This window comes from Xyrauchen texanus, chromosome 38 (genome assembly GCF_025860055.1).
Source record: "Xyrauchen texanus isolate HMW12.3.18 chromosome 38, RBS_HiC_50CHRs, whole genome shotgun sequence".
Lineage (NCBI taxonomy): Eukaryota > Metazoa > Chordata > Actinopteri > Cypriniformes > Catostomidae > Xyrauchen > Xyrauchen texanus.
The window spans coordinates 36,486,504-36,510,986 of NC_068313.1; the positions used below are offsets into that span (position 1 = coordinate 36,486,504).

A 24,483-nucleotide genomic window follows, 5' to 3' on the forward strand; every position below is an offset into this window, starting at 1 on the left:
TGGGAGGCTTGAGATACGCTGGCTCTTGGACGGTCATGACTACAGACAAAACGGGAACAAAGGAAATCTCCACAATGGGAAAATAAAACAAAAACACGGAAGACATCCAATGGGTACACAGGGATTAACATTGACGGAGAGCACGGGTAATAATAACGAACAAGCATCCATAAACGTCGACAGGGGAATGAAGAAACAGCAGGGTTTAAATACACAGGAGACATGATGATGACAAAACGAGACACAGGTGAGAACAATGATGATAATAATAATTAATTATATAGCGCTTTTCTAGGCACTCAAAGCACTTTACATAGTATTGGGGGAATCTCCTCAACCGCCACCAATGTGCAGCATCCACCTGGATGATGCGATGGCAGCCATAGTGCGCCAGAACGCCCACCACACACTAGCTATTGGCAGATAGGAGATGGTAGATTGATGTAGCCAATTCAGAGATGGAGATTAATACAAGGCCATGATAGATGGGGGCCAATGGGGGGAATTTGGCCAGGACACCGGGGTTACACCCCTACTCTTTACGAGAAGCATCCTGGGATTTTTAATGACCACATTAAAAATCCCAGGACCTCGGTTTAACGTCTCATCCGAAGGACGGTGCCTTTTTACAGTATAGTGTCTCCGTCACTATACTGGGGCATTAGGACCCACACAGACTGTAGGGTGGGCACCCTACGGTCTGGCCTCCCTAATACCACTTCCAGCAGCAACCATGGTTTTCCCCAGGAGGTCTCCCATCCAGGTACTGGCCAGGCTCAACCCTGCTTAGCTTTAGTGGGCAACCAGGCAAGAGCTGCAGGGTGATATGGCTGCCAGTGATGATGAGATCAGGGAATTGTGGGAAGTGTAGTTTTTAGACAGACAAGTGACACACAGGGCAGACAACAAGGCAAACGTGACATGGAATGTGATCAGTGACGAGTGAAACAGAAAACACGGGGCAGACAACAAGGGAATTGTGACAGTTATATTTTAGCATCTTCAAAGTTGTCCCCCTTTGCCTAGAACTTGCTGACATAAACTCTTGACATTTTCTCAAGCAACTTCTTGAGATTTCACCCTGGGATGCTTTTTAAACAGAATTGAAGGAGTTCCCATCTATGTTGGGCACTTATTGGCTTCTTTTCTTAATTATTATGTCCAAGTCATCCATTTCAAAAACTTTTTTTTAATTTCCTTTTATAAAATTTTAGTTTTGTAATTAAATTAATATGTTGGCACAATTATATATTTGTATACAAAACTAATTTCAGCATACACCTTCAGATCAAAAGATTTTTAAGATCATGAGAAACAATTCAGGCAAGTGACCCCAAACTTTTGAAATCTTACCATGGAAATTACTTGTGCTGACTGACAGGACGACAGTATCAAGTAGAAATGCACCAATAAAAAAATTAGTTTTCAACAACGAGCTGGAAGAGCTGATCCAGTTCTTCATGCAACACGTGAATATGTAAGCGAGTATTTTTCTGTCACTGTGAACGGAGGTAAATCAGACAATGTCACATTTAGACCGCTACACTGCACGTTTTACATAGAACAAGCACTTATATGATGAGATGTGGGGATGTGTTTTGAATTTTAGGTTCCAATGTTGTGAACTTTGTGTTAAAATGTGTACCTGACATGACAAACCATTTCATAATTACACATGCAGTATGACATCATATGGATAGAATACTCTACATGGAGTTTGTACATTTTAAAAAAAGCTAAAAAAAAAAAACGAAATCTAAAATAAAATATAAATTTTCACAAACTATATAGTCAATACAGTTAAGTGCAGAAGTTTCCGCACCCCTTTCAGAATGTATACAAATAGCCTATAAGAGATCAAAGATTATATTTGTTATGTAGTGCTGCCCTTCAGAAGCTACATAACACAAAATGTACTCTTATTTGCACACATCATCCTGTTCAAAAGTTTGCACCCCTTGGTTCTTCTTGTGTTGCCTTCTTGAGCATCAGTAATTGTTTTCAGCTTTTGTAATAGTTGAGAATGAATCCCTCAATTGTCCCAAGTGTCAAAAGCTGAATCTCATTTATAGCCACTGTTGGGAAGAACTCAAATGTGCAGAAGATGCTGAGAAACCAAATAATTATAAAGTAGTTATTAGTCGTCACTGCTCAGGACAAAGCATGAACAATTATTACACAAACAGTCACTGATCATCGAGAAAGCAACACACCATATTAAACACCAAGAGAATATAAACTTCTGAACAGGATCACGTGGGAGTGGCGGTGGTGTAGTGGGCTAAAGCACAGAACTGGTAATCAGAAGGTTGCTGGTTCGACCCCCACAGCCATCACCATTGTGTCCTTGAGCAAGGCACTGAACTCCAGGTTGCTCCGGGGGGATTGTCCCTGTAATAAGTGCACTGTAAGTCGCTCTGGATAAAATCATCTGCCAAATGCATAAATGTAAATTCAGTCACTATTTTGTCTTGTGGAATATACATTATGTGAGGATCTGTGATGTCAAATAGCTTCTTCGTGGCAGTACTGAATAAAAACAACATGCAATTTTTATGATCCCTCATTAAGAAAAGATAATGGCATTTTGATGGACTTTTCTCAGTAGCTTCAGTACAAACTGCAAGTTGGAAGAGAAACACGGAAGAGTAGTGCGCTGAAAAGGAGCGAGGTTGATTGAAATCAATAATAATTAGGGCTGTTGATTTAACAGGTTAATCAAGCGCAATTTATTATATGAAAAATAATGCATAAAAATAAAAACACAATTTATCATGCCCCCTGACCATATGCAAATTCTGATTGAAACTTTGAGTGTCTCAATTTTCTTAGTTCCTCTGTTCTTCTTAATTCCTCTGCAGTGTGGAGAGAGCTGATCTGATCAAATCTGGGACGTCCGATCGGACCGAAGCAGTGGATGATGAACTACAGAGACTCAAAGACACTCACAAAACCATCATGAAGAACAAGTATGAGAGTTTATTTGAGGGAATCAAACTACAAGAGAATCAAACCCTCCTGAACAGGATTTACACACAGCTCTACATCATCGAGGGAGAGAGTGAAGGAGTGAATGAAGAACATGAGGTTTTACAGATGGAGAAAAGTTACAGTACACTCCAAGACACTCCAATCAACTGCAATGACATCTTTAAACCTTTAACTGAACCAGGATGTGAGGAGAAGAGAAGAGAAAACATCAAGACTGTTCTCACTAAAGGCATCGCTGGAATTGGAAAAACAGTCTCTGTGCAGAAGTTCATTGTGGACTGGGCCGAGGGAAAAGCCAATCAAGATGTAGATTTCATGTTTGTGCTTCCATTTCGAGAGCTGAACTTGATTAAAGATCACCAGTACAGTCTTCACAAACTTCTGCTGGACTTTCATCCTGACCTTCATGATCTGGACTCAAAGATTTATGATGAGTGTAAAGTTGTGTTCATCTTTGATGGTCTGGATGAAAGCAGAATTCCTCTGAAGTTTTCAGACAGTGAGAAAGTTTCTGATGTGACTGAGACTTCATCAGTGGGTGTGTTGATGTCAAACCTCATCAAAGGAGATCTGCTTCCCTCCGCTCTCATCTGGATCACCTCCAGACCAGCAGCAGCCAATCAGATCCCCTCAGAATACATCAACCGTGTGACCGAAATCCAGGGATTCAATGAACCCCAGAAGGAGGAATATTTCAGGAAGAGAATCAGGGATGAGCATCAAGCCAGCAGAATCATCTCACACATTAGAAGAGCAAGAAGCCTCCACATCATGTGCCACATACCAGTCTTCTGTTGGATCTCATCCACTGTGCTTCAAAACATCCTGAAACAAGACGACAGTGCAGAAATCCCTCAAACTCTGACTGAAATGTACATCCACTTCCTGCTCATTCAGATCAAAATGAGGAATGAGAAGTATGAAGAGAGAGATCCAGAGAAAGTGATTGTGAAACTTGCTGAACTGGCTTTCAAACAGCTGATGAAGGGCAATGTCATGTTCTATGAGGAGGACCTGATTGAGAGCGGCATAGACGTCACTGACGCCTCGGTGTATTCTGGGATCTGCACTGAAATCTTTAAGGAGGAATCTGTGATTCATCAGAGGAAAGTCTACAGCTTCATTCATCTGAGCTTCCAGGAGTTTTTTCAGCACTTTATGTGTTTTTCTGTTATTTACACAAGAACTGTGAGGTTCTGAAAATGTTTCTGAGTGGAAAACACAGAACTCGATGTGAGGATGTTCCTCTGGATGTGTTTCTGAAGGAAGTAGTGAATGAAGCCCTGAAGAGTAAAACTGGACATCTGGATCTTTTCCTTCGATTCCTTCATGGCATCTCACTGGAGTCCAATCAGAGACTCTTACAGGATCTACTGAAACACACAGAGAACAATCCAGAGATCATGAAGAAAATAATCCAAAACCTCAAACAAGATCAATATCAAAACGTCAGTCCTGAAAGATGGATGAATCTCTCACACTGCTTGATTGAAATGAAAGATAATTCTGTTGTTGAAGAAATGCAGGCCTTTTTAAAATCTGAAACAAAGAAAAGTCTTTCTCTTGCACAATGTTCAACTTTGGCCAACATGATCCTGATGTCAGAGGAGGTGCTGGATGAGTTAGATCCCAACAAATGGCAAATGTATTCAAGAGATGGTCGAAGGAGACTCGTACCAGCTGTGAGGAACTGCAGAAAAGCTCTGTGAGTGTTAACATCTAATATTTAATCACTAGAATTACATTTGACAGAAGTTGTGATCTACGGCAGGTTCTTGGGTTTGTGGCAAACTCAAAGTCATGTCTGCTGACATAAAGAAGAATTTAATTTGACTTTGGATAAAAGTGTCTGGTAAATGAATAGATGAAGTTTTAAAGGGGTCATGAAATGCTCTATTTTATCATTTTATTATCTTCCCTGAGGTCCACTGATAATGTTAGTAAAGTTTTTCTTTTACTAAATCAGTCATAATTTAGTAATATTTGATAATTTTCCACCGTCTCTGGCCCTCTGTCTGAAACACTCAGTTAAAACTTCAGTGTAAACGCCCACTGTTCTGATTGGCTAACATCGTGCAGCCCCTCAAATACAACAATATTTGAAACTCAATCAGAAGAGAATGAACAAGCTCCACAACAGTATAAAACTACATTTCTGTGTTTCACATAATGTAAATCCAACACATTGCATCCTAATATATTGTTGCTGTCTGATGAAAAGTAGAATATTTGTGTTCCCAGAAGTCAGTTGGTAGGTTTTCAATTGCTAGAGAATTAATTTTTGTATGTAATCTGAGCTTTCACTTACTATTTTTTTTAGACCGAAATCAGTTTTATGACTAGTTTCTAGGTCTAGGGTTTCTAGTCCGGTTGTTGAGTGGACAGTTCAGTTTCGAGATGTGTTTTCCTGTTTAAATTCATAAATTCAGAATTAACTTTCACTCACTGTAAAGAAAAAACAGCTTTATCTTCTATGGCCATGAGAAATGCAAAATTATGATTATAATACAATGATTTAAAAAAAAAAATCAGTGCATTGCCATACATTTCTAATGGTCTGTTACACATTGACGCAGATCAATTCAGCTGCTTGATGGTCTCTTTATAAAGCATCAACAAGGTGTGTCATTTTAAGAGGTTTTTACAGTGTTGCAGTGTGTGGTTATGATGTTATTGACTTTTCATGACAATTGAAGATCCAAGAAAAACAAACCCACAAGCACTCGTCTACGTGACGGTCAGAGCACCTGCGTTAGAAGCAGAATACTGTAAATTCGGTGCGTCCTCACGCAGATGTTCAGAGAGTCTGTTATTGGTAGAGTGATATTTCATGATTTTTTTCTTTTTCTTATATTTTTATGTTTGAGATTTTGCTTATCACACTGAGTTAGACGAGGACAGCGCTCGCAGACATGTGAGAGAGAATAAAGTCTGTTAATGCAAAAATAACTAACGTGCATCTTTTAAGTAAGTATTTGGTATATGAGGGAAGAAACATTAAGGAGATTTAATTCTAATGGTTGGCTGCAGTAAGTTCATAATTTTGAGTTTTAGATCAGCTGTTACTCGTGCCGGTGCACCCAAATAATTTTCTGCATGTGCAAGAAGTAATTTACACTCGCAAATGTGAGAAAAACGCTGTAGAGCCCTGATTATTGTACATAATTCACACAATTTACAGTATCCTAACTGTGTAAATTAAATAGCATTTGTCATTTGTTATCCTTAATAAAATGCAAATATTTGGGGACCCTAACCCCCCCTCACCAATTCGAGTACTGGTCAACATAACATCGACTAGCATACATGTGAGCTAGTGTAGCTGTGCAAACAACTCATTTCTCTGCGACAGAAATCACTCTCAGTGTTTACATGAATACCTCACCAACACAAGCATTTTGGTGGAATTTTGAAATGTGCTAATTTGAAACCTGAACGGTCAAATACAAGTATTTTCAGCACACACACATACGTCGCCTGTCAATCAAACAGGGCGCAGCTGTTACTAGATTGCTAGTGAATTATAAAATGACGTGCTCCTGATTACTTTCAACAGCAGAATAAGAATATTAACTTTCTAGTAATTCACTAACATAGCTGGGTATTTTTTGTTATTGACGTTTTAATCAGTCTGCTTGACCGGTTGGGTAAATAAAATTCTCTTTCACTTTTCACATTTTTCGGCACCTTCAAGAAAAAAAGCTGCCTAACGGGAAAATGTATTGGCCGACGCTGATAATTAAAAAAAAGTCTGAATATCGGCCGATTTATCAGCCTCTGCGATATATCGGTCGACCACTAATGTTTATAAGGGGTTGTGATGATATATGTATCTCTTTGATTCGCTCTGATGGATTAAGTTTACTTACTGTAGATAAAACCATAATCAAAACTATATTTTGATCAATAAAATGGTTTTATAATAATTTTGTTTTTCATTATCCTGTTTAGATTGTGCGGCTGTAATCTCACTGATCAATGTTGTGAAAGTCTGGTGTCAGCTCTACAATCATCAAACTCTCCTCTGAGAGAGCTGGATCTGAGTAACAATGACCTGCAGGATTCAGGAGTGAAGCTGATCTCTGATGCACTGAAGAGTACAAACTGTCATCTGGAGATACTGAGGTTTGTGTTTCTTTTAATTTTGCAAATGTTAAAATACTTTCTCATATCCCAATTTAATGAGCAGTGCCAAATATAATTAAGCCGTTGGTAGTTTGACTTCCTAAAGAGTGAAAACACGGTGACTTTGTGACACTTTGAAAACACTGGTGTGTTTGTTTGAGCACTCTGACATTTTAACTTCTGACTCAACCCATGTTGTGAGTTTAGGTCGGGACTAACTGTTTTTTGACCAATGGCAGAAGGATTGCAATTCAGTAGGAGTGTTTGGGAAACCTGTGTGGGAACAATCATTAATTTCACAATTCTGTTTTGTGCCGCTAGTGTTGCAGAAATGACACACTTCAAGTTACATTAATATGTTTATTAATGGTTGACCAATATGGTTTTTTTTTTTTATCAATTTCCAGAGAGCATATATCACACAATTGAATATACTAAATAACAAACAGAAATTTGCTAAAACAATAAAAATAGTAATAAACTCTTATTTAGTTCTATATTTAGTCAGTTTCACACAAAACTAATATATATTGTATTTTAAATGGTAGATGGCAGTTTCTTTAGATTTCTGTTCAGTCATGACATTTTAGTCATTTATTTGCACATGAAAAATGTGTTAATATATTAAGAAAGAAATAATAAAATCCATCAATCATGGATGTCAGTCTACGTTAGCAATCGCATTTAATCCAAAAATACAGAATCAAACCAATTGTACATACAGTGCATAGTGAAGAAGACATTTACTTCATTCACACGAGAAGTGCTTTTACCTTGTGCTGCATCTGAAAACGTAGGCAGCTGACTTGCTACATTATTGCATAATCAGTTAATGGCTTAACTGACATCTGTTCTGAATTAATGGAACTCATAAAGAAACTGATCTCTGAAGAGTTTGAAAAGCACCTTATTTTCATCATACCTCCATATAAAGCCTCTGGAGGCAGCATTTTCCTGGTTTCAGATCAGATTTGAAGTTCCACACACGCACTCGTGCAGATCCAGCATGAGCCTCAATATCAGTTTATACAGCCTGGATTGCCTGCTTTGATTGTCACAGAGTGACCGTCATGATTTGTGAATCAGAGAAACGTTTGATCCTGATCCTGAAGTTTTTGATTCTGGCTGATAGAAGACTCATTTCGGTGGAAGATATATGATGAGTACTCGACAGGAAGAAAACGCTGGAACTTCATGAAGTTCAATTACATGTGTTTAAACGAGATATCTGCATATTTGCATATAGAAGTTTTATTGATATTTGCCTTTTATCATTAGAAAAGTTGCAGGGAACTATTGATGAGAGGCTGATAGAATACGTGCTTTAGAGGTAAATAAATGAGCGCTCCACAGGACGCTGGATCTGCTGAAGTTGTGTGAATTTGGTTTATTAAATCTGTTTAAACGAGATATTGCATATTTACAGACGGTATATGATATTACTCTTATTGATATTTGCCTTTTATCATTAGAATAGACAGTTAAAAGTAACAAGGAACTGTTGAGGAGTGAGAATGAAACAGGTGAGCACTTTAACATTATGAGCTGAAACGCTTCTGTCACGGCTCTGATATGTGGTCCATTTAAATTACACCGTGTTGCACACCGGTCTATTATTGTAGTAACATGATGGCACGTAACAACAAAACGAACCATGACTGGTCGTTTACATGTCTCGGTCGCTTCACGTGCAATAAAAAAAAAATTTCAGCACCTTCAAGAAAAAAAGCTGCCAAACGGGAAAATGTATTGGCCGACGCTGATAATTAAAAAAAAGTCTGAATATCGCCCGATTTATCAGCCTCTGCGATATATCGGTCGACCACTAATGTTTATAATGGGTTGTGATGATATATGTATCTCTTTGATTCGCTCTGATGGATTATGTTTACTTACTGTAGATAAAACCAAAATCAAAACTATATTTTGATCAATAAAATGGTTTTATAATAATTTTGTTTTTCATTATCCTGATTAGATTGTGCGGCTGTAATCTCAATGATCAATGTTGTGAAAGTCTGGCATCAGCTCTACAATCATCAAACTCTCCTCTGAGAGAGCTGGATCTGAGTAACAATGACCTGCAGGATTCAGGAGTGAAGCTGATCTCTGATGCACTGAAGAGTACAAACTGTAAACTAGAGATATTGAGGTTTGTGTTTCTTTTGATTTTGCAAATGTTAAAATACTTTCTCATATCCCAATTTAATGTGTAGTGTCAACTATAATTAAGCCGTTGGTAGTTTGACTTCCTAAAGAGTGAAAACACTGTGACTTTGTGACACTTTGAAAACAATGGTGTGTTTGTTTGAGCACTCTGTCATTTTAACTTCTGACTCAACCCATGTTGTGAGTTTAGGTCGGGACTAACTGTTTTTTGACCAATGACAGAAGGATTGCAAAGCAGTAGGAGAGTTTGGGAAACCTGTGTGGGAACAATCATTAATTTCACAATTCTGTTTTGTGCCACTAGTGTTGCAGAAATGACACACTTCAAGTTACATTAATATGTTTATTTTTTTTATTTTTTATATTGTATTTATTGTAGATTTTCAGACAAATAGACAATACAGTCACGGGACAAAACCAAACACAAACACACAGAGGAGGAAAAAAAAAAAAAAGAATAAAAAAAAAAACAATCCTTCAATTGGATTCCAATGTGCAGGAAACCACATCACAAAGCACAGGCAAGGAAGGTCAAAACAGATGCTTGCCTAGTAAGACATTATAAACCAGGTGGGATTGTACAACTTGTCCACATGAGATATACATAGGTATCTTTACATTAAAGACAGAGGTCAACGGAAATAACAGTAAAAACCTAATAAAAAAAAAAAAAAGTGTACATTTTTTTTTGTATAGAAAAACATATTAAATAGCTTCATCATTGTTGATTTTTAACAAGTGATTGAAAAGAGGCCTCCAAGAGGCTTCAAATATCTCTATATTACCAGAAATGCTATATCTGAGTCTTTCCACATGTAGAGTAGAGGAAAGTTCTGACAACCAAAACTTGAATGGTGGCTTCGAGTTTTTCTTCCACATGCAGAGTATAGATTTTTTGGCAATCATCAAACCATACTGTATAGGCAGTCGGGTAGCATTATTAAGGCGCAGCAAAGAGGCCGACAAGCCAAGAATGGCAGTCGCAGGATCCAAGGGAAGCTCACAAGCATAAGCTTCAGAAAGAAACTGAAAAACTTCGGACCAGAATTCACCCAGTTTTGGGCATGCCCAGAAAAGATGACCAAGAGAGCCCTCCGCAGACTCACACTTATTGCAGAGAGGGGAGATAGTAGGATAGAAAGAATTAAGTTTAACCCTTGAGTAATGTAATCTGTGCAGCACCTTATACTGAATAAGTTGGTGCCTGGCATTAATAGAACAGGTGTATATATTTTTAAGACATTTTTCCCAATCCTCCTCGGAGAGCTGAACATCTAATTCCTCTTCCCAAACGTTTTTCAGATGAATAGTGGAAAAATCTAACTGACTTGTGAAAAAGTCAACAAATTTTGTAACTAACTTTGGAGTGTTGGGAACGCAAGTAAGCAATTTATGTAATTCACTATCGGCTGACAATATTTCAAAATTTGGCACAGCGGAACGGACATAGTTTCTAATTTGTAGGTATCTAAAGAAATGTGCAGCAGGAAGGTCATATTTCTCTGTTAGTTGAGTGAATGAGGCAAAATTATTGTCAATATATAAATCTCTCAAGGTAAGGATTCCTTTTCTAGCCCAACCTGCGAACACTGGGTCTAATAGTGAAGGTTTAAAGGCATGGTTACGACAGACAGGAGCAAGAAAAGAGGTATTTGGCAATTTAAATACCTTACCAATCTGAAGCCAAATCCTAAGAGAACTATTAATCATGAAATGGGATCCTACTGTGGCTTTAAAAGTCGCTGGGACAGCAAAAAGTAATGAGGAAAGTGACGAATTTGAGGCACCTTGCTCAATCTTAAGCCATGAAGGGATATCAGTTGAGGGATTGTCGGGGTGCGTGTCCTGCCAGTAAGTTAAGGCTCTACAATTGGCAGCCCAGTAGTAATGTTGAAAGTTTGGCAAACCCAAACCCCCTAGCGACCTAGGCTTACACACGTGTATTTTAGATAGTCTGTGTGCTTTGAAGCCCCAGACAAAAGGCAGCACAATAGAATCTAAGGTTTTGAAGAACTTTTGGGGTAAATAAATCGGCAAGTTCTGGAAAAGATACAAGAATCTGGGTAACGTCACCATCTTAATAGCATTCACACGCCCCACCATTGATAGTGGTAAGGTCCTCCAGCATTTTATATTGTCCTTTAGGTTTTCAAGCATTGTTAAATAATTAAGCTTATATATATCTTTTGGGTTTCTAGGTATATTAACTCCAAGATATTTTAAACTGTTTATGGCTATTTTAAAAGGTAGACTGCGCATAAAAATTGGATCTATGTTGTTGGTCACAGCCAAGAATTCACTTTTTTGCCAATTCACTGAATAACCGGAGAGTTTACCAAATGTTTCCAACAGATTTAGTAAGGGTGGAATAAACTGTTCAGGGTTGCTTAAATACAGAATAATGTCATCTGCGTGACAATTACCATCTATGATGGTTAATTTGGCCTAAATTCAAGGGCGAAATTGAAGGGTTATTTTTAATTGCAAGGGCGAGAGGTTCGATTGCTATTGCAAAAAGCAAAGGCGAGAGAGGGCAGCCCTGTCGAGTGCCTCTATGTAATTGAAATTGCGATGACTTGTTAAAATTAGTGAGAACTGAAGCCGAAGGATGGAGGTATAACAACTTCACCCAAGAGGCAAATGCATCACCCATATCAAATTCTCTAATCACAGCTAAAATATAGTCCCACTCCATTTGGTCAAATGCCTTTTCTGCATCTAAGGCAAGAATTGCAACACTAGCTTTGGAATCGAATCTGGTGTATAAGATATTCATTAAACGCCTGACGTTGAAAAAAGAAAAACGGCCAGGAATAAAACCCGATTGGTCGGGGTGGATAATTTCCCGATGCAGTTATTTAATCTATTAGCCAGAATTTTAGTAAAGATTTTAAGGTCAGAGTTCAAAAGAGATATTGGTCGATAAGATGCTGGGTCAGTTTCTTTTTTACCTTTTTTAAGAATTAAGGAAATATTTGCGTCATACAAGGACTGGGGAAGTTTATGTACGTCAAAAGAGTGATTAAGCATCCTCAGCAGCAAAGGAGAGAGCACCTGCGCAAATCTTTTGTAAAATTCGATCCCGAAACCATCTGGGCCAGGCGCCTTGCCACTGGGGGAAGATTTAATCGCAGCTAGTATCTCCTCTACCGTTATGTTCGCATTCAAAGCTGCCTGCTCAATGCCACCCAACTTTGGAAGATGTAATGAATGAAGGAAATCAGCCAATGCTGAGGGGTCAGAACAACCCCCAGATTTGTATAATTTTTCGTAAAATTCTTTAAATGTATCATTGATTTCACTGGGAATTGTTAGAACGACACCATTTTTGTTCTTGATTTTATGAATTGCTCTAGAGGCTTGTAGCCCCCTCAGCTGACGAGAAAGCAATTTGTCTGGTTTGTCCCCAAGTTCAAACTGTTTTTGCTTCACTTTTAGCAACATATTATTAACTTGGTTCGAAAGAATCGAGTTATATTCCAATTTAAGTGCTGTAATTTCGTTAAGCACTTCTGAATTTGCTGAATCTCTGTAAGTGTCCTCCAGCCGAGTAAGACGGTTATCAATTTCTGAAAGGCGCTTTACCCTTTGCTTTTTTAGGCTGGACTCGTAGGAAATAATATGTCCTCTCAAGACAGCCTTTAAGCTTTCCCATAATGTCGAGTCAGAAACCTCGCCCGTGTCATTAAATTTAAGAAACTCCGTTAGCAACACTGTTAATTGTTCACAAAATTTTACATCTGAGAGCAGAGTAGGATTAAAACGCCAGTGATAGCTGGGCTTAATTTCTACGAGATCTAAAGAGATTGTCACTGTTGAGTGATCGGAGATGATTCTATTATGATGCTTCATTGATTTTACACAGGGAATGATTTTAGAGTCTACTAAAAAGAAATCTATCCTGGAGTATGATTTATGAACTTGCGAAAAAAAAGTGTACTGCGTGTCCGTTGGGTGTTTTAGTCTCCAAATATCAACAAGGTCAAAAGAAGTAATCAGATTGTTAAGAACAGCGGTAGAGTTGGCCAAGGGTATTCCAGTGCGAGAAGGAAATCTATCTAGAGTAGGGTCCAACACCAAGTTAAAATCACCGCCTATTATCAGGTGTGTGTTCAGCGTGTTTGGTAAAAGATTAAAGACTCTGCGAAAAAAAGCAGGGTCATCAAAATTAGGGCCGTACACATTAAGCAGAGTGACATGAATTGAGGAAAGTAGGCCAGATACAATTAAGTAGCGGCCGTTAGGGTCGCTGATAGTGGATATATGCTTAAAAGGAGCTGACTTTCGAAACAAAATAGCTACTCCTCTCGCCCTGGATGGGAAGGTAGATTGAAATACCTGGGAGATCCAATTGCATCTCAGTCGCCTTTGCTCAGAGTGCCTAATATGTGTCTCTTGTAAAAATATTATGTCAGCAGGGATGGACTTCAAATAAGAAAAAACTTTAGCTCTCTTAACCTGGTTATTTAATCCCCTGACATTCCAACTAGCAAGAGTGACATTGCCACCTTTAGGTGAAGATCCCATACTACACATCATGAAGTATAATATCTATTGTAATGGCAGCTGCAAAATGAAATCGAAGGAATAATAAACACTGAATAACCAATGAAGGAGATGTACAAACACCAAACTCAAGACAACAAACAACAAAAAAAAACAGAACCACCCACCCTCCCCCTTCCATCAGCTTCCCCAACTGAAGCCGGGGAAAAAACCTCATATGAACAGCGGAGCTGCAGGGCAGCATAAGGAGTAAAAGGAAAACCTGCCTACCGAAATAACCTAAAAAAGAGAAACCAGGGGACTCCCACGCAGCCTCCACATAACTAAATTATCAACAAGAGAATTGCTCTATAAACCTGAACTAGTGTGTAACACACAACCCTTGTAGCACAGAGATATAACTTTTTTTTTTTTTTTTTTTTTTAAACATGGTTTAAACTATATAAATGATATGAGAGAGAGTATGAACATGTTCGTGCAGATAAGGCACTAATAACGTATACAATCAGACCAAATAACATGATCGCAAGCAGTCTGTACAATGTCTCTCTCTCTCTATTTTTTATTTTTTTTTGCTTGAAAATACTCACAACCTCGTACTAAAGGCCGCCGGTAAACAGCAGAAATTATAATTTAAGTCATTCAACCATGGAAACAATATCGAAAAACAATCCCACGCAGCAGATATTAATATGTTTATTAATGGTTTACTAATATGTTTGTTTTTTTTATCAATTTCCAGAGAGCATATATCACACAATTGAATATACTAAATAACAAACAGAAATTTGCTAAAACAATAAAAATAGTAATAAACTCTTATTTAGTTCTATATTTAGTCAGTTTCACACAAAACTAATATATATTGTATTTTAAATGGTAGATGGCAGTTTCTTTAGATTTCTGTTCAGTCATGACATTTTTGTCATTTATTTGCACATGAAAAATGTGTTAATATATTAAGAAAGAAATAATAAAATCCATCAATCATGGATGGCAGTCTACGTTAGCAATCGCATTTACTCCAAAAATACAGAATCAAACCAATTGTACATACAGTGCATAGTGAATAAGACATTTACTTCATTCACACGAGAAGTGCTTTTACCTTGTGCTGCATCTGAAAACGTAGGTAGCTGACTTGCTACATTATTGCATAATCAGTTAATGGCTTAACTGACATCTGTTCTGAATTAATGGAACTCATAAAGAAACTGATCTCTGAAGAGTTTGAAAAGCACCTTATTTTCATCATACCTCCATAAAAAGCCTCTGGAGGCAGCATTTTCCTGGTTTCAGATCAGATTTGAAGTTCCACACACGCACTCGTGCAGATCCAGCATGAGCCTCAATATCAGTTTATACAGCCTGGATTGCCTGCTTTGATTGTCACAGAGTGACCGTCATGATTTGTGAATCAGAGAAATGTTTGATCCTGATCCTGAAGTTTTTGATTCTGACTGATAGAAGACTCATTTTGGTGGAAGATATATGATGAGTACTCGACAGGAAGAAAACGCTGGAACTTCATGAAGTTCATCAATTACATGTGTTTAAATGAGATATCTGCATATTTGCATATAGAAGTTTTATTGACATTTGCCTTTTATCATTAGAAAAGTTGCAGGGAACTATTGATGAGAGGCTGATAGAATACGTGCTTTAGAGGTAAATAAATGAGCGCTCCACAGGATGCTGGATCTGCTGAAGTTGTGTGAATTTGGTTTATTAAATCTGTTTAAACGAGATATTGCATATTTACAGACGGTATATGATATTACTCTTATTGATATTTGCCTTTTATCATTAGAATAGACAGTTAAAAGTAACAAGGAACTGTTGAGGAGTGAGAATGAAACAGGTGAGCACTTTAACATTATGAGCTGAAATGTTTCTGTCATGGCTCTGATATGTGGTCCATTTAAATTACACCGTGTTGCACACCGGTCTATTATTGTAGTAACATGATGGCACGTAACAACAAAACGAACCATGACTGGTCGTTTACATGTCTCGGTCGCTTCACGTGCAATAAAAAAAAAATTTCAGCACCTTCAACAAAAAAAGCTGCCAAACGGGAAAATGTATTGGCCGACGCTGATAATTTAAAAAAAAGTCTGAATATCACCCGATTTATCAGCCTCTGCGATATATCGGTCGACCACTAATGTTTATAATGGGTTGTGATGATATATGGATCTCTTTGATTCGCTCTGATGGATTATGTTTACTTACTGTAGGTAAAACCAAAATCAAAACTATATTTTGATCAATAAAATGGTTTTATAATAATTTTGTTTTTCATTATCCTGTTTAGATTGTGCGGCTGTAATCTCACTGATCAATGTTGTGTAAGCCTGGCGTCAGCTCTACAATCATCAAACTCTCCTCTGAGAGAGCTGGATCTGAGTAACAATGACCTGCAGGATTCAGGAGTGAAGCTGATCTCTGATGCACTGAAGAGTACAAACTGTAAACTAGAGATATTGAGGTTTGTGTTTCTTTTAATTTTGCAAATGTTAAAATACTTTCTCATATCCCAATTTAATGTGTAGTGTCAACTATAATTAAGCCGTTGGTAGTTTGACTTCCTAAAGAGTGAAAACACGGTGACTTTGTGACACTTTGATAACACTGGTGTGTTTGTTAGAGCACTCTGTCATTTTAACTTCTGACTCAACCCATGTTGTGAGTTTAGGTCGGGACTAACTGTTTTTTGACCAATGACAGAAGGATTGCAAAGCAGTAGGAGAGTTTGGGAAACCTGTGTGGGAACAATCATTAATTTCACAATTCTGTTTTGTGCCGCTAGTGTTGCAGAAATGACACACTTCAAGTTACATTAATATGTTTATTAATGGTTTACTAATATGGTTTTTTTTTTATCAATTTCCAGAGAGCATATATCACACAATTTAATAAACTAAATAACAAACAGAAATTTGCTAAAACAATAAAAATAGTAATAAACTCTTATTTAGCTCTATATTTAGTCAGTTTCACACAAAACTAATATATATTGTATTTTAAATGGTAGATGGCAGTTTCTTTAGATATCTGTTCAGTCATGACATTTTAGTCATTTATTTGCACATGAAAAATGTGTTAATATATTAAGAAGGAAATAATAAAATCCATCAATCATGGATGTCAGTCTACGTTAGCAATCACATTTACTCCAAAAATACAGAATCAAACCAATTGTACATACAGTGCATAGTGAATAATAAATTTACTTCATTCACACGAGAAGCTCTTTTACCTTATGCTGCATCTGAAAACGTAGGCAGCTGACTTGCTACATTGTTGAATAATCAGTTAATGGCTTAACTGACATCTGTTCTGAATTAATGGAACTCATAAAGAAACTGATCTCTGAACAGTTTGAAAAGCACCTTATTTTTATCATACCTCCATATACAGCTTCTGGAGGCAGCATTTTCCTGGTTTCAGATGCAGATTTGAAGTTCCACACACGCACTCGTGCAGATCCAGCATGAGCCTCAATCTCCTGACAGTTTATACAGCCTGGATCACCCGCTTGGATTGTCACGGAGTGACCGTCATGATTTGTGAATCAGAGAAACTTTTGATCTGAAGTTTTTTTTTATTCTGGCTGATAAAAGATGCATTTTGGAGGAAGATAGCTCGACAGGAAGAAAACGCTGTATCTTTGTGAAGTTTGTCAATTACATCTGTTTAAACGAGATATCTGCTTATTTTCAGGCGGTATATGATATTACTCTTATTGATATTTGAATAGACAGTTAAAAGTAACAGGGAACTGTTGAGGAGAGAGAGAGAGAATGAAACAGGTGAGCACTTTAACATTATGAGCTGAAACGCTTCTGTTATGGCTCTGATATGTGGTCCATTTAAATTACACTGTTGCACCCTGGTCTATTATTGTAGTAACATGATGGCACGTAACAACAAAACGAACCGTGACTGGTCGTTTACATGTCTCAGTCAGCTCACGTGCAATAAAGCGATTTTAAGCACCTTCAGGAAAAACTGGAAAATGTATTTGCCGACGCTGATAATTAAAAAGACTGAATATCGGCCGATTTATCAGCCTCTGTGATATATCGATTCGACCAATAATGTTTATAAGGGGTTGTGATGATATATGTATCTCTTTGATTCACTCGGATGGAATATGTTTCCTTACTGTAGATAAAACCATTATCAAAACTATATTTTGATCAATAAAATGGTTTTATAATAATTTTGTTTTTCATTATCGTGTTTAGATTGTGCGGCTGTAATCTCACTGATCAATGTTGTGAAAGTCTGGCATCAGTTCTACAATCATCAAACTCTCCTCTGAGAGAGCTGGACCTGAGTAACAATGACCTGCAGGATTCAGGAGTGAAGCTGATCTCTGATGCACTGAAGAGTACAAACTGTCATCTGGAGATACTGAGGTTTGTGTTTCTTTTGATTTTGCAAATATTTCTCATATCCCGATTTAATGTTCAGTGTCAAATAAAAGTAATCTGTTGATAGTAGGGATGTCCCTATCAGCTTTTTGGCCCCTGATCCGATATTTAAATATTAAATATCTGCCTATACTGAGTCCCGATATGATACTTGTATTTGCCTGGATAGAGCTGTTTTTTGTTTTGTTTGTTTACAGTAAACAAAGTAACTAAAATATGTCTTTAACTTAATCCATTTAAATTAGTGCATCTAGCATTTTTATAAAACTCACATATAAAATCAACTTCTTAGAATGGTGCAATAGCTTATTTTAACTTTAATATTCAGGTACAAAAACAAATCACAAATCCACTCAGTTCTGTATGGATTAATATAAATATTACATACACTTACAAATGGTGTAAACAGCTTGACTTGAAAAGTCACAACAAAAATGAATTGTATAAAAACTAAGTAAACAGTTACACTTGAACAGGCCCAAGTTGAACAATAATGAAACAGTTATTAATAGTTCTGTTGGCAATATCAAAATGCCGTTGTGACATACTGACAACCAGTAAAAACCATGAAAGCCAAAACCAATGAATATCACTGATATATTCACAATGGTGGTGGTGTAGTGGTCTAATGCACATAACTGGTAAACTGGTAATCAGAAAGTCGCTGGTTCGATCCCCACAGCCACCACCATTGTGTCCTTGAGCAAGGCACTTAACTCCAGGTTGCTCCGGGCGGGCACTGTAAGTCGCTTTGGATAAAAGCGTCTGCCAAATGCATAAATATAAATGTAAATGTAAATTAAGCAAATACATGAAGACGCGGTGTCCTTATTGAAAGTTAAACAGTTATATTTATTATTAGTGATATTGTGACCAACATTAATCTGATTTAAATTGGGATGAGTGACTGATGATGAGATATTGACATCTTTGATTGACACAGAGAGCGCTCGTGTTAAAGAGAGTAAAGCTAAAAGCGTTCATGATCGCTCAAACAGTCTCTATCTCTCAACACAATGTCTGATTGTCACGACTCCCATCATGTATCATGTATTTGCATGTTTATTTGTTGTTTTAATTTGTTTTAAACCTGTTAGCAGCCTCTATATCCTCTTCCTGTTCATTGTGCAACGAGTCTGAATAACTACCGTAATGACTCAAGAAAATGGGCAAATTAATATTCTTACACGTGTAATTCTTACACATTTTTAAAAACAAACCAGCATATTCATCTCAATTAAATCATGTCTGAAAGTTTAAATTTGTGAATCCTTAGAATTGCCAACAACTCACCCTTCATACGCCATTCTGTCATGCTTCAAGGGATGAGAAACACTCCTTCATTAGATGAGCAGTGTATGTGTGATTGCCTGCATGCTGCATAAAACATCAGCCCTAAATCTAGGCACGATCATGGATTTAAGATGAATATCGGCCGATTTTGATCAGCGGCCGATTGATCGGGACATCTCTAGTTGGTAGTTTGACTTCCTGAAGAGTAAAAACATCATGACTTTGTGACACTTTGAAAACACTGGTGTGTTTGTTTGAGCACTCTGACATTTTAACTTCTGACTCAACCCATGTTGTGAGTTTGGGGCGTGGCTAACTGTTTGTATTATCAGTAGCAGAAGGATTGCAAGTAGGGCTGTATCTAACGACTATTTTGATAATCGACTATTCGAACGATTAATTTAAGTCTGCTCCTGTTGTGTCAATGGTTTCTATTTACAACATATTTTTGCAGCGGTTGAGTATTCTAACCAATCACAGACATCTCCGTTGAGCAATGAAACGGCAATGGCCAATCAGAGCCACTTAGATTAGTCCTCCGTCTGAATGCCCAGATGCTTGCTTTATTTTCCATCTCTGTTCGCGGTGGCACAGGAAAATTAATACTGAAGAAATATCACCTTGTAGCGCAGCCCAGGGGCAAAAATTTCATCAAAAAGTTGGGGGGGACAATAAACATAACAATTCTCAAGAGCAATTTTTGAAGGGGACACCAATAATACAGGCAAAATTGTACTTGCAAGGATACGTGTACACCGAGGAAAGCCTTACTACTATTACTAGTGTAGCATGGAGCTAAAACAGGCAATATGGTGTCTAAAATGTACATCACTTAATATCAACTTCTTGTTTATTAAACTTGTATAAAATCAAAATCACATTTGTTATCATGCTGATATCTGGAGAAAAACTGCACTCTTCATGTGATATTATATTAGATTAACTATATTAAATGATAAACCGACTAAATCACAGTGAAAGCGTTAAAATCTAAATGCGCACCCGGACTAGTCTAATCTACAAGACTAACGTTACATCACGTAGTGTATGCGTACACTCTATGGGTGTGTGTGTGAGTGGGGATATACTACTGTATTAAACAAGCTAGGTAAACGCATAGACTTTATTAAACAAGGGTAACGTTAAACGTTATAATTGTTAACATAGCAGACTGCATCAGTGACAAAAGTACATTGGTACACAAGTACACAATCATATATTTGTTTTTTGACATGATTTATTAATGACTCCGCATCATCTATATTAAAGAGAAAATAATCACTTCATCCGAGGTTTAAAGTGAATAAAATAACATTGACTTACTGGAGTTCCACAACTACTCAAAAATGTTGTTCTTCTCTCCCGCCACCGGAATGTGTGTGTGTGTCGGTGGTGAGGTAAAAGGGGCGGAGTCAGTGGACCAAAGCACTGTGAGGCAAGGGAGGGGGGACTCAAAATGTTTAAACGTTTTTTTTGTTGTTGGCCCGTTTGCATTTGTATTATTTTATTTCTTAAACAATTATTTTAAGAATATATCATTATATTATTTACAATACACATATTTTAATGATATTTTAGGGGGGGGGACAACCCTCAGATAGGGTAGATAACATATACACCATTGAGGCCGAATCAATACACACACACACAAACACACAAACAGGACATTGTATGGGACTCCAACAGTCAATTCATCCGCTTTTCATACACCTTTTAGTATTTATCTTTTTCTTTCTTTGTGTTTGTCTTTTGTACATTTGTATATAAATATTTCTGGATTCACTTTGATGTTTTTTTCTAGATGTAAATACACTTGGGGTTTAAATATATTTGTTGTCTTCCTAGCCTTCTTCTTTTTGATAAACTTCCCATCACCATTCAAACATAGGGTCATGACCGTAATATTTTTGTGTAGCATCACCTTTCAGTAAAGCTGAGCGTTACAACCTGACACTCGAAAATAAGCTGTAGAACAAGAGCTGAAAAGCACTTTGTAATTATTTAGGATTCATTGCATGTTGCACCGCTGCTTGAACGTTAATGTTAAATACACTGCAATTGAGGAACACGACAAAACTAAAACGCTCCCGTTCTAATCAAGCCACAGACGTGGTGTAAATAATTGATTTATTATGCTGATTAGACAGATTTGTTTTTAATGAGATCATTCGTGAGAGTGCAGAACATTGTGCGGAGCGTCATTGAGCTTCAGCGCAGAAAAGCAGATCTCAAACAGTGTCAACCTGCAGTGAGTGACCGCAGTCATTGTAATGAGAGAGTTTGTCGTGTTGCTCGAACAGTTTTGTTTTGTCATGGTAATATGTAGGCCAATGTGAATTTGATTTGTAAAAATAGCAATAAAGTAATTTGGCTGAACTGTTCTAAGATCGTTCCCAATTTGTCTACCTGGGTTCTAACAGATCTCTGACTGTGCCTCTATGTCAGGGTGTCCCTCAGGGGTCAGTTTTGGGTCCTGTTTTATTTAGTGTTTATATGCTGCCTCTTGGGCAGATCATTCGGAAGTATGGCCTGAGCTTTCACTGTTACGGATGACACCCAGATTTATATCAGCTCTCAGCCTGATCTTAATTCTTCCTCTTCAAAACTTTCTGACTGTTTGTTGGAAATTAAAGCGTGGATGAAACTCAAGTTTGTAAAACTAAACTGCTCCAAAACTGAAATCTTATTAATTGGTACTCCAATTAATGTCAATAAATGTAAGGATTTTAAAATTTCAGTAGACGATACCAATTGTCCCTTCTGGCCAGGTCGTAACTTGGCGGATTTTGATGCCCAGCTAACTTTTCATTCACATTTTAAAAACATAACAAAGGTTGCTTTTTCCATCTGAGGAACATTGCACCTATTAGACCATTTCTCTCTAGGCCTGATGCAGAGAGGCTTATCCATGCCTTCATTACATCAAGGCTTGATTATTGTAACTCTCTTTTTGCGAGTTTACCAGCAAATTCTATTAGGACGTTGCAATGTATACAGAACTCTGCCGCACGTGTTTTGACTCATACATCCTCACGCCATCACATTACACCCGTGCTCCAGCAACTGCATTGGCTTCCAGTTCAGCCACGTATTGACTGTAAAATTCAGATTTTAACCTATAAAGCAGTACATGGGTTGGCTCCAGATTACATCTGTGATTTGGTTACTCCATCCATTCCCGCTCGCTCTCTCGCTCTGCTGGCTCTCTCTCTGTGTCAGCCTCGTTGTAAATTAAAAACCATGGGGAAGGGCCTTTTCCTATAACGTGCCTAAGTTATGGAACACACTACCCTCATCTATTAGGGATGCTGCTTCTGTGGATTGTTTTAAGAAACTTCTTAAAACACATCTTTTTAGTCAAGTTTTCAATTTATAATTGTATAATTTTTTTTTTTAAATGTATTTTTTCTTTTTTGATACTTCTATATATATTTTTATTCACATGTTTGATTATTTTGTTCTGTACATGCTGTAGCGCTTTGAGTCTGAGAAAGGCGCATTACAAATAACATTTATTATTATTAAGTGTGCCAAAATAGCATATTTAAGGAATCGTTGTCACTGTTATCGCGTCTGCTCTAATAAGACCCATTTGTCACGCAGCTGGTGTTGGTAGATTTAACATTTTCACAAATCACACAAACTCCAAAAGCAAATTATTGTTTTAATTTCCAAAGTGCAACCACTGAGGCCAAAAATGATCTAATGATGATCTTACATGAACAAGATCACCATTGAAGATCTAACGGGATTAATGGGCACCTTCTCGCCACCAAAGGTCTTACTGAACAGACTAACTTGATTTTAAATCGTCTGAATATTGAATATGCCATATTATATTATTTACTGTACATGAACTAATAATTTAAGCAGTTATTTAGCAATAATTTAATTTATTCTATACCTTAGATATCCATTTATATCATTTTTATTTGGCCTAACATTAACAAATATTATTACAATATTTAATGCTTAAAAGATGCTGAAAAGAAACTGGAGCGCAGCTCAAAGCCACCATTGAAATCTGCTACTCTGAAGAACCACACGGTTGCTTACTTTGTGACGTCACGGTAATTTTAGATTTTAATAAACAGTTCACGTCACGACGCAGTGTGATCATTGAAGTCATGTCTGAAATCTCATCTCTTTACACTGGCCTATTGAGTCTGACAAATGTAGGACACAGTTTTGGAGTGTTTGTATTTTAGATTACTGGTGTTTGTATATGTAGTAATTCTGAAATGTTATGTTTTAAATTTTATTGCTGTGAAGCACTTTGGTCAACTCTGTTGTTTTGAATACGATATAAATAAAGCTGAGTTGAGATTAAAGTGCAGATTCTGTGATTTTAATTATATAAATTATATAGTTTACATGTGCTGCGTGGTTCACAGTAGATTAATTCTCTGCTGTGTCATCTCATTATAACGTGAATGATTCTCAATATCTGTGCAGTTTCTTGTGGATGAGCAGTCAGATTTATTTAAATTATGCAGCACATCCACACTAATATTGTAGCCTTAAGCAGTTTAATAAATCATACTAGGGCCTGTCACGATTTTAATTTGATTAATTGTCCATTTCAGTGTACAAGGAGTAACAGAGCACACATTCAAAATAAGCCTGTGAGCATTTTAAAGCTGTTGTGTGTCAGTCAGACTGTGCACTGCTACCGGATAGAGTCGGTGTTCGGTAATATCGGTACTGCAGAAACACTGGTATCATTACATCTTTTTTATTTTAGTATAGATTTGGTACCGAAGTACGGTACATTAGACAATATTATACCAGTACATTTATGTTGTTTTCACACTTTGCTTGTTTGGAGCATTTGTTTCAGAATCTGGTGTTTTCTTCCTTAGCACAGTTCGTTTAGGCATATATGAACACACCAGTCACACTCAGTTGTGACCAAACCATAACAAATACTTTGACTTTCTTGTGCATAAAACAAACT

At 37.2% G+C, this 24,483-nt stretch overlaps 1 protein-coding gene across 50 annotated transcripts in view; it reads left to right on the top strand.

Annotated features, from left to right (window-relative positions):
- The window catches only part of LOC127632132 (protein NLRC5-like), a 377,053-nt gene that overhangs the window by 308,406 nt on the left and 44,164 nt on the right, over positions 1-24,483 (top strand). For 44 of the 50 annotated variants that reach the window (XM_052110651.1, XM_052110664.1, XM_052110661.1 and 41 more), the window contains 4 exons: positions 6,943-7,116; positions 9,095-9,268; positions 16,109-16,282; positions 18,045-18,218. In XM_052110651.1, coding sequence (XP_051966611.1) covers positions 6,943-7,116; positions 9,095-9,268; positions 16,109-16,282; positions 18,045-18,218 — 696 coding nt within the window. The remainder of the gene's footprint in view (positions 1-6,942; positions 7,117-9,094; positions 9,269-16,108; positions 16,283-18,044; positions 18,219-24,483) is intronic. The other 6 variants (XM_052110688.1, XM_052110698.1, XM_052110666.1 and 3 more) reach the window with 5 other exon arrangements.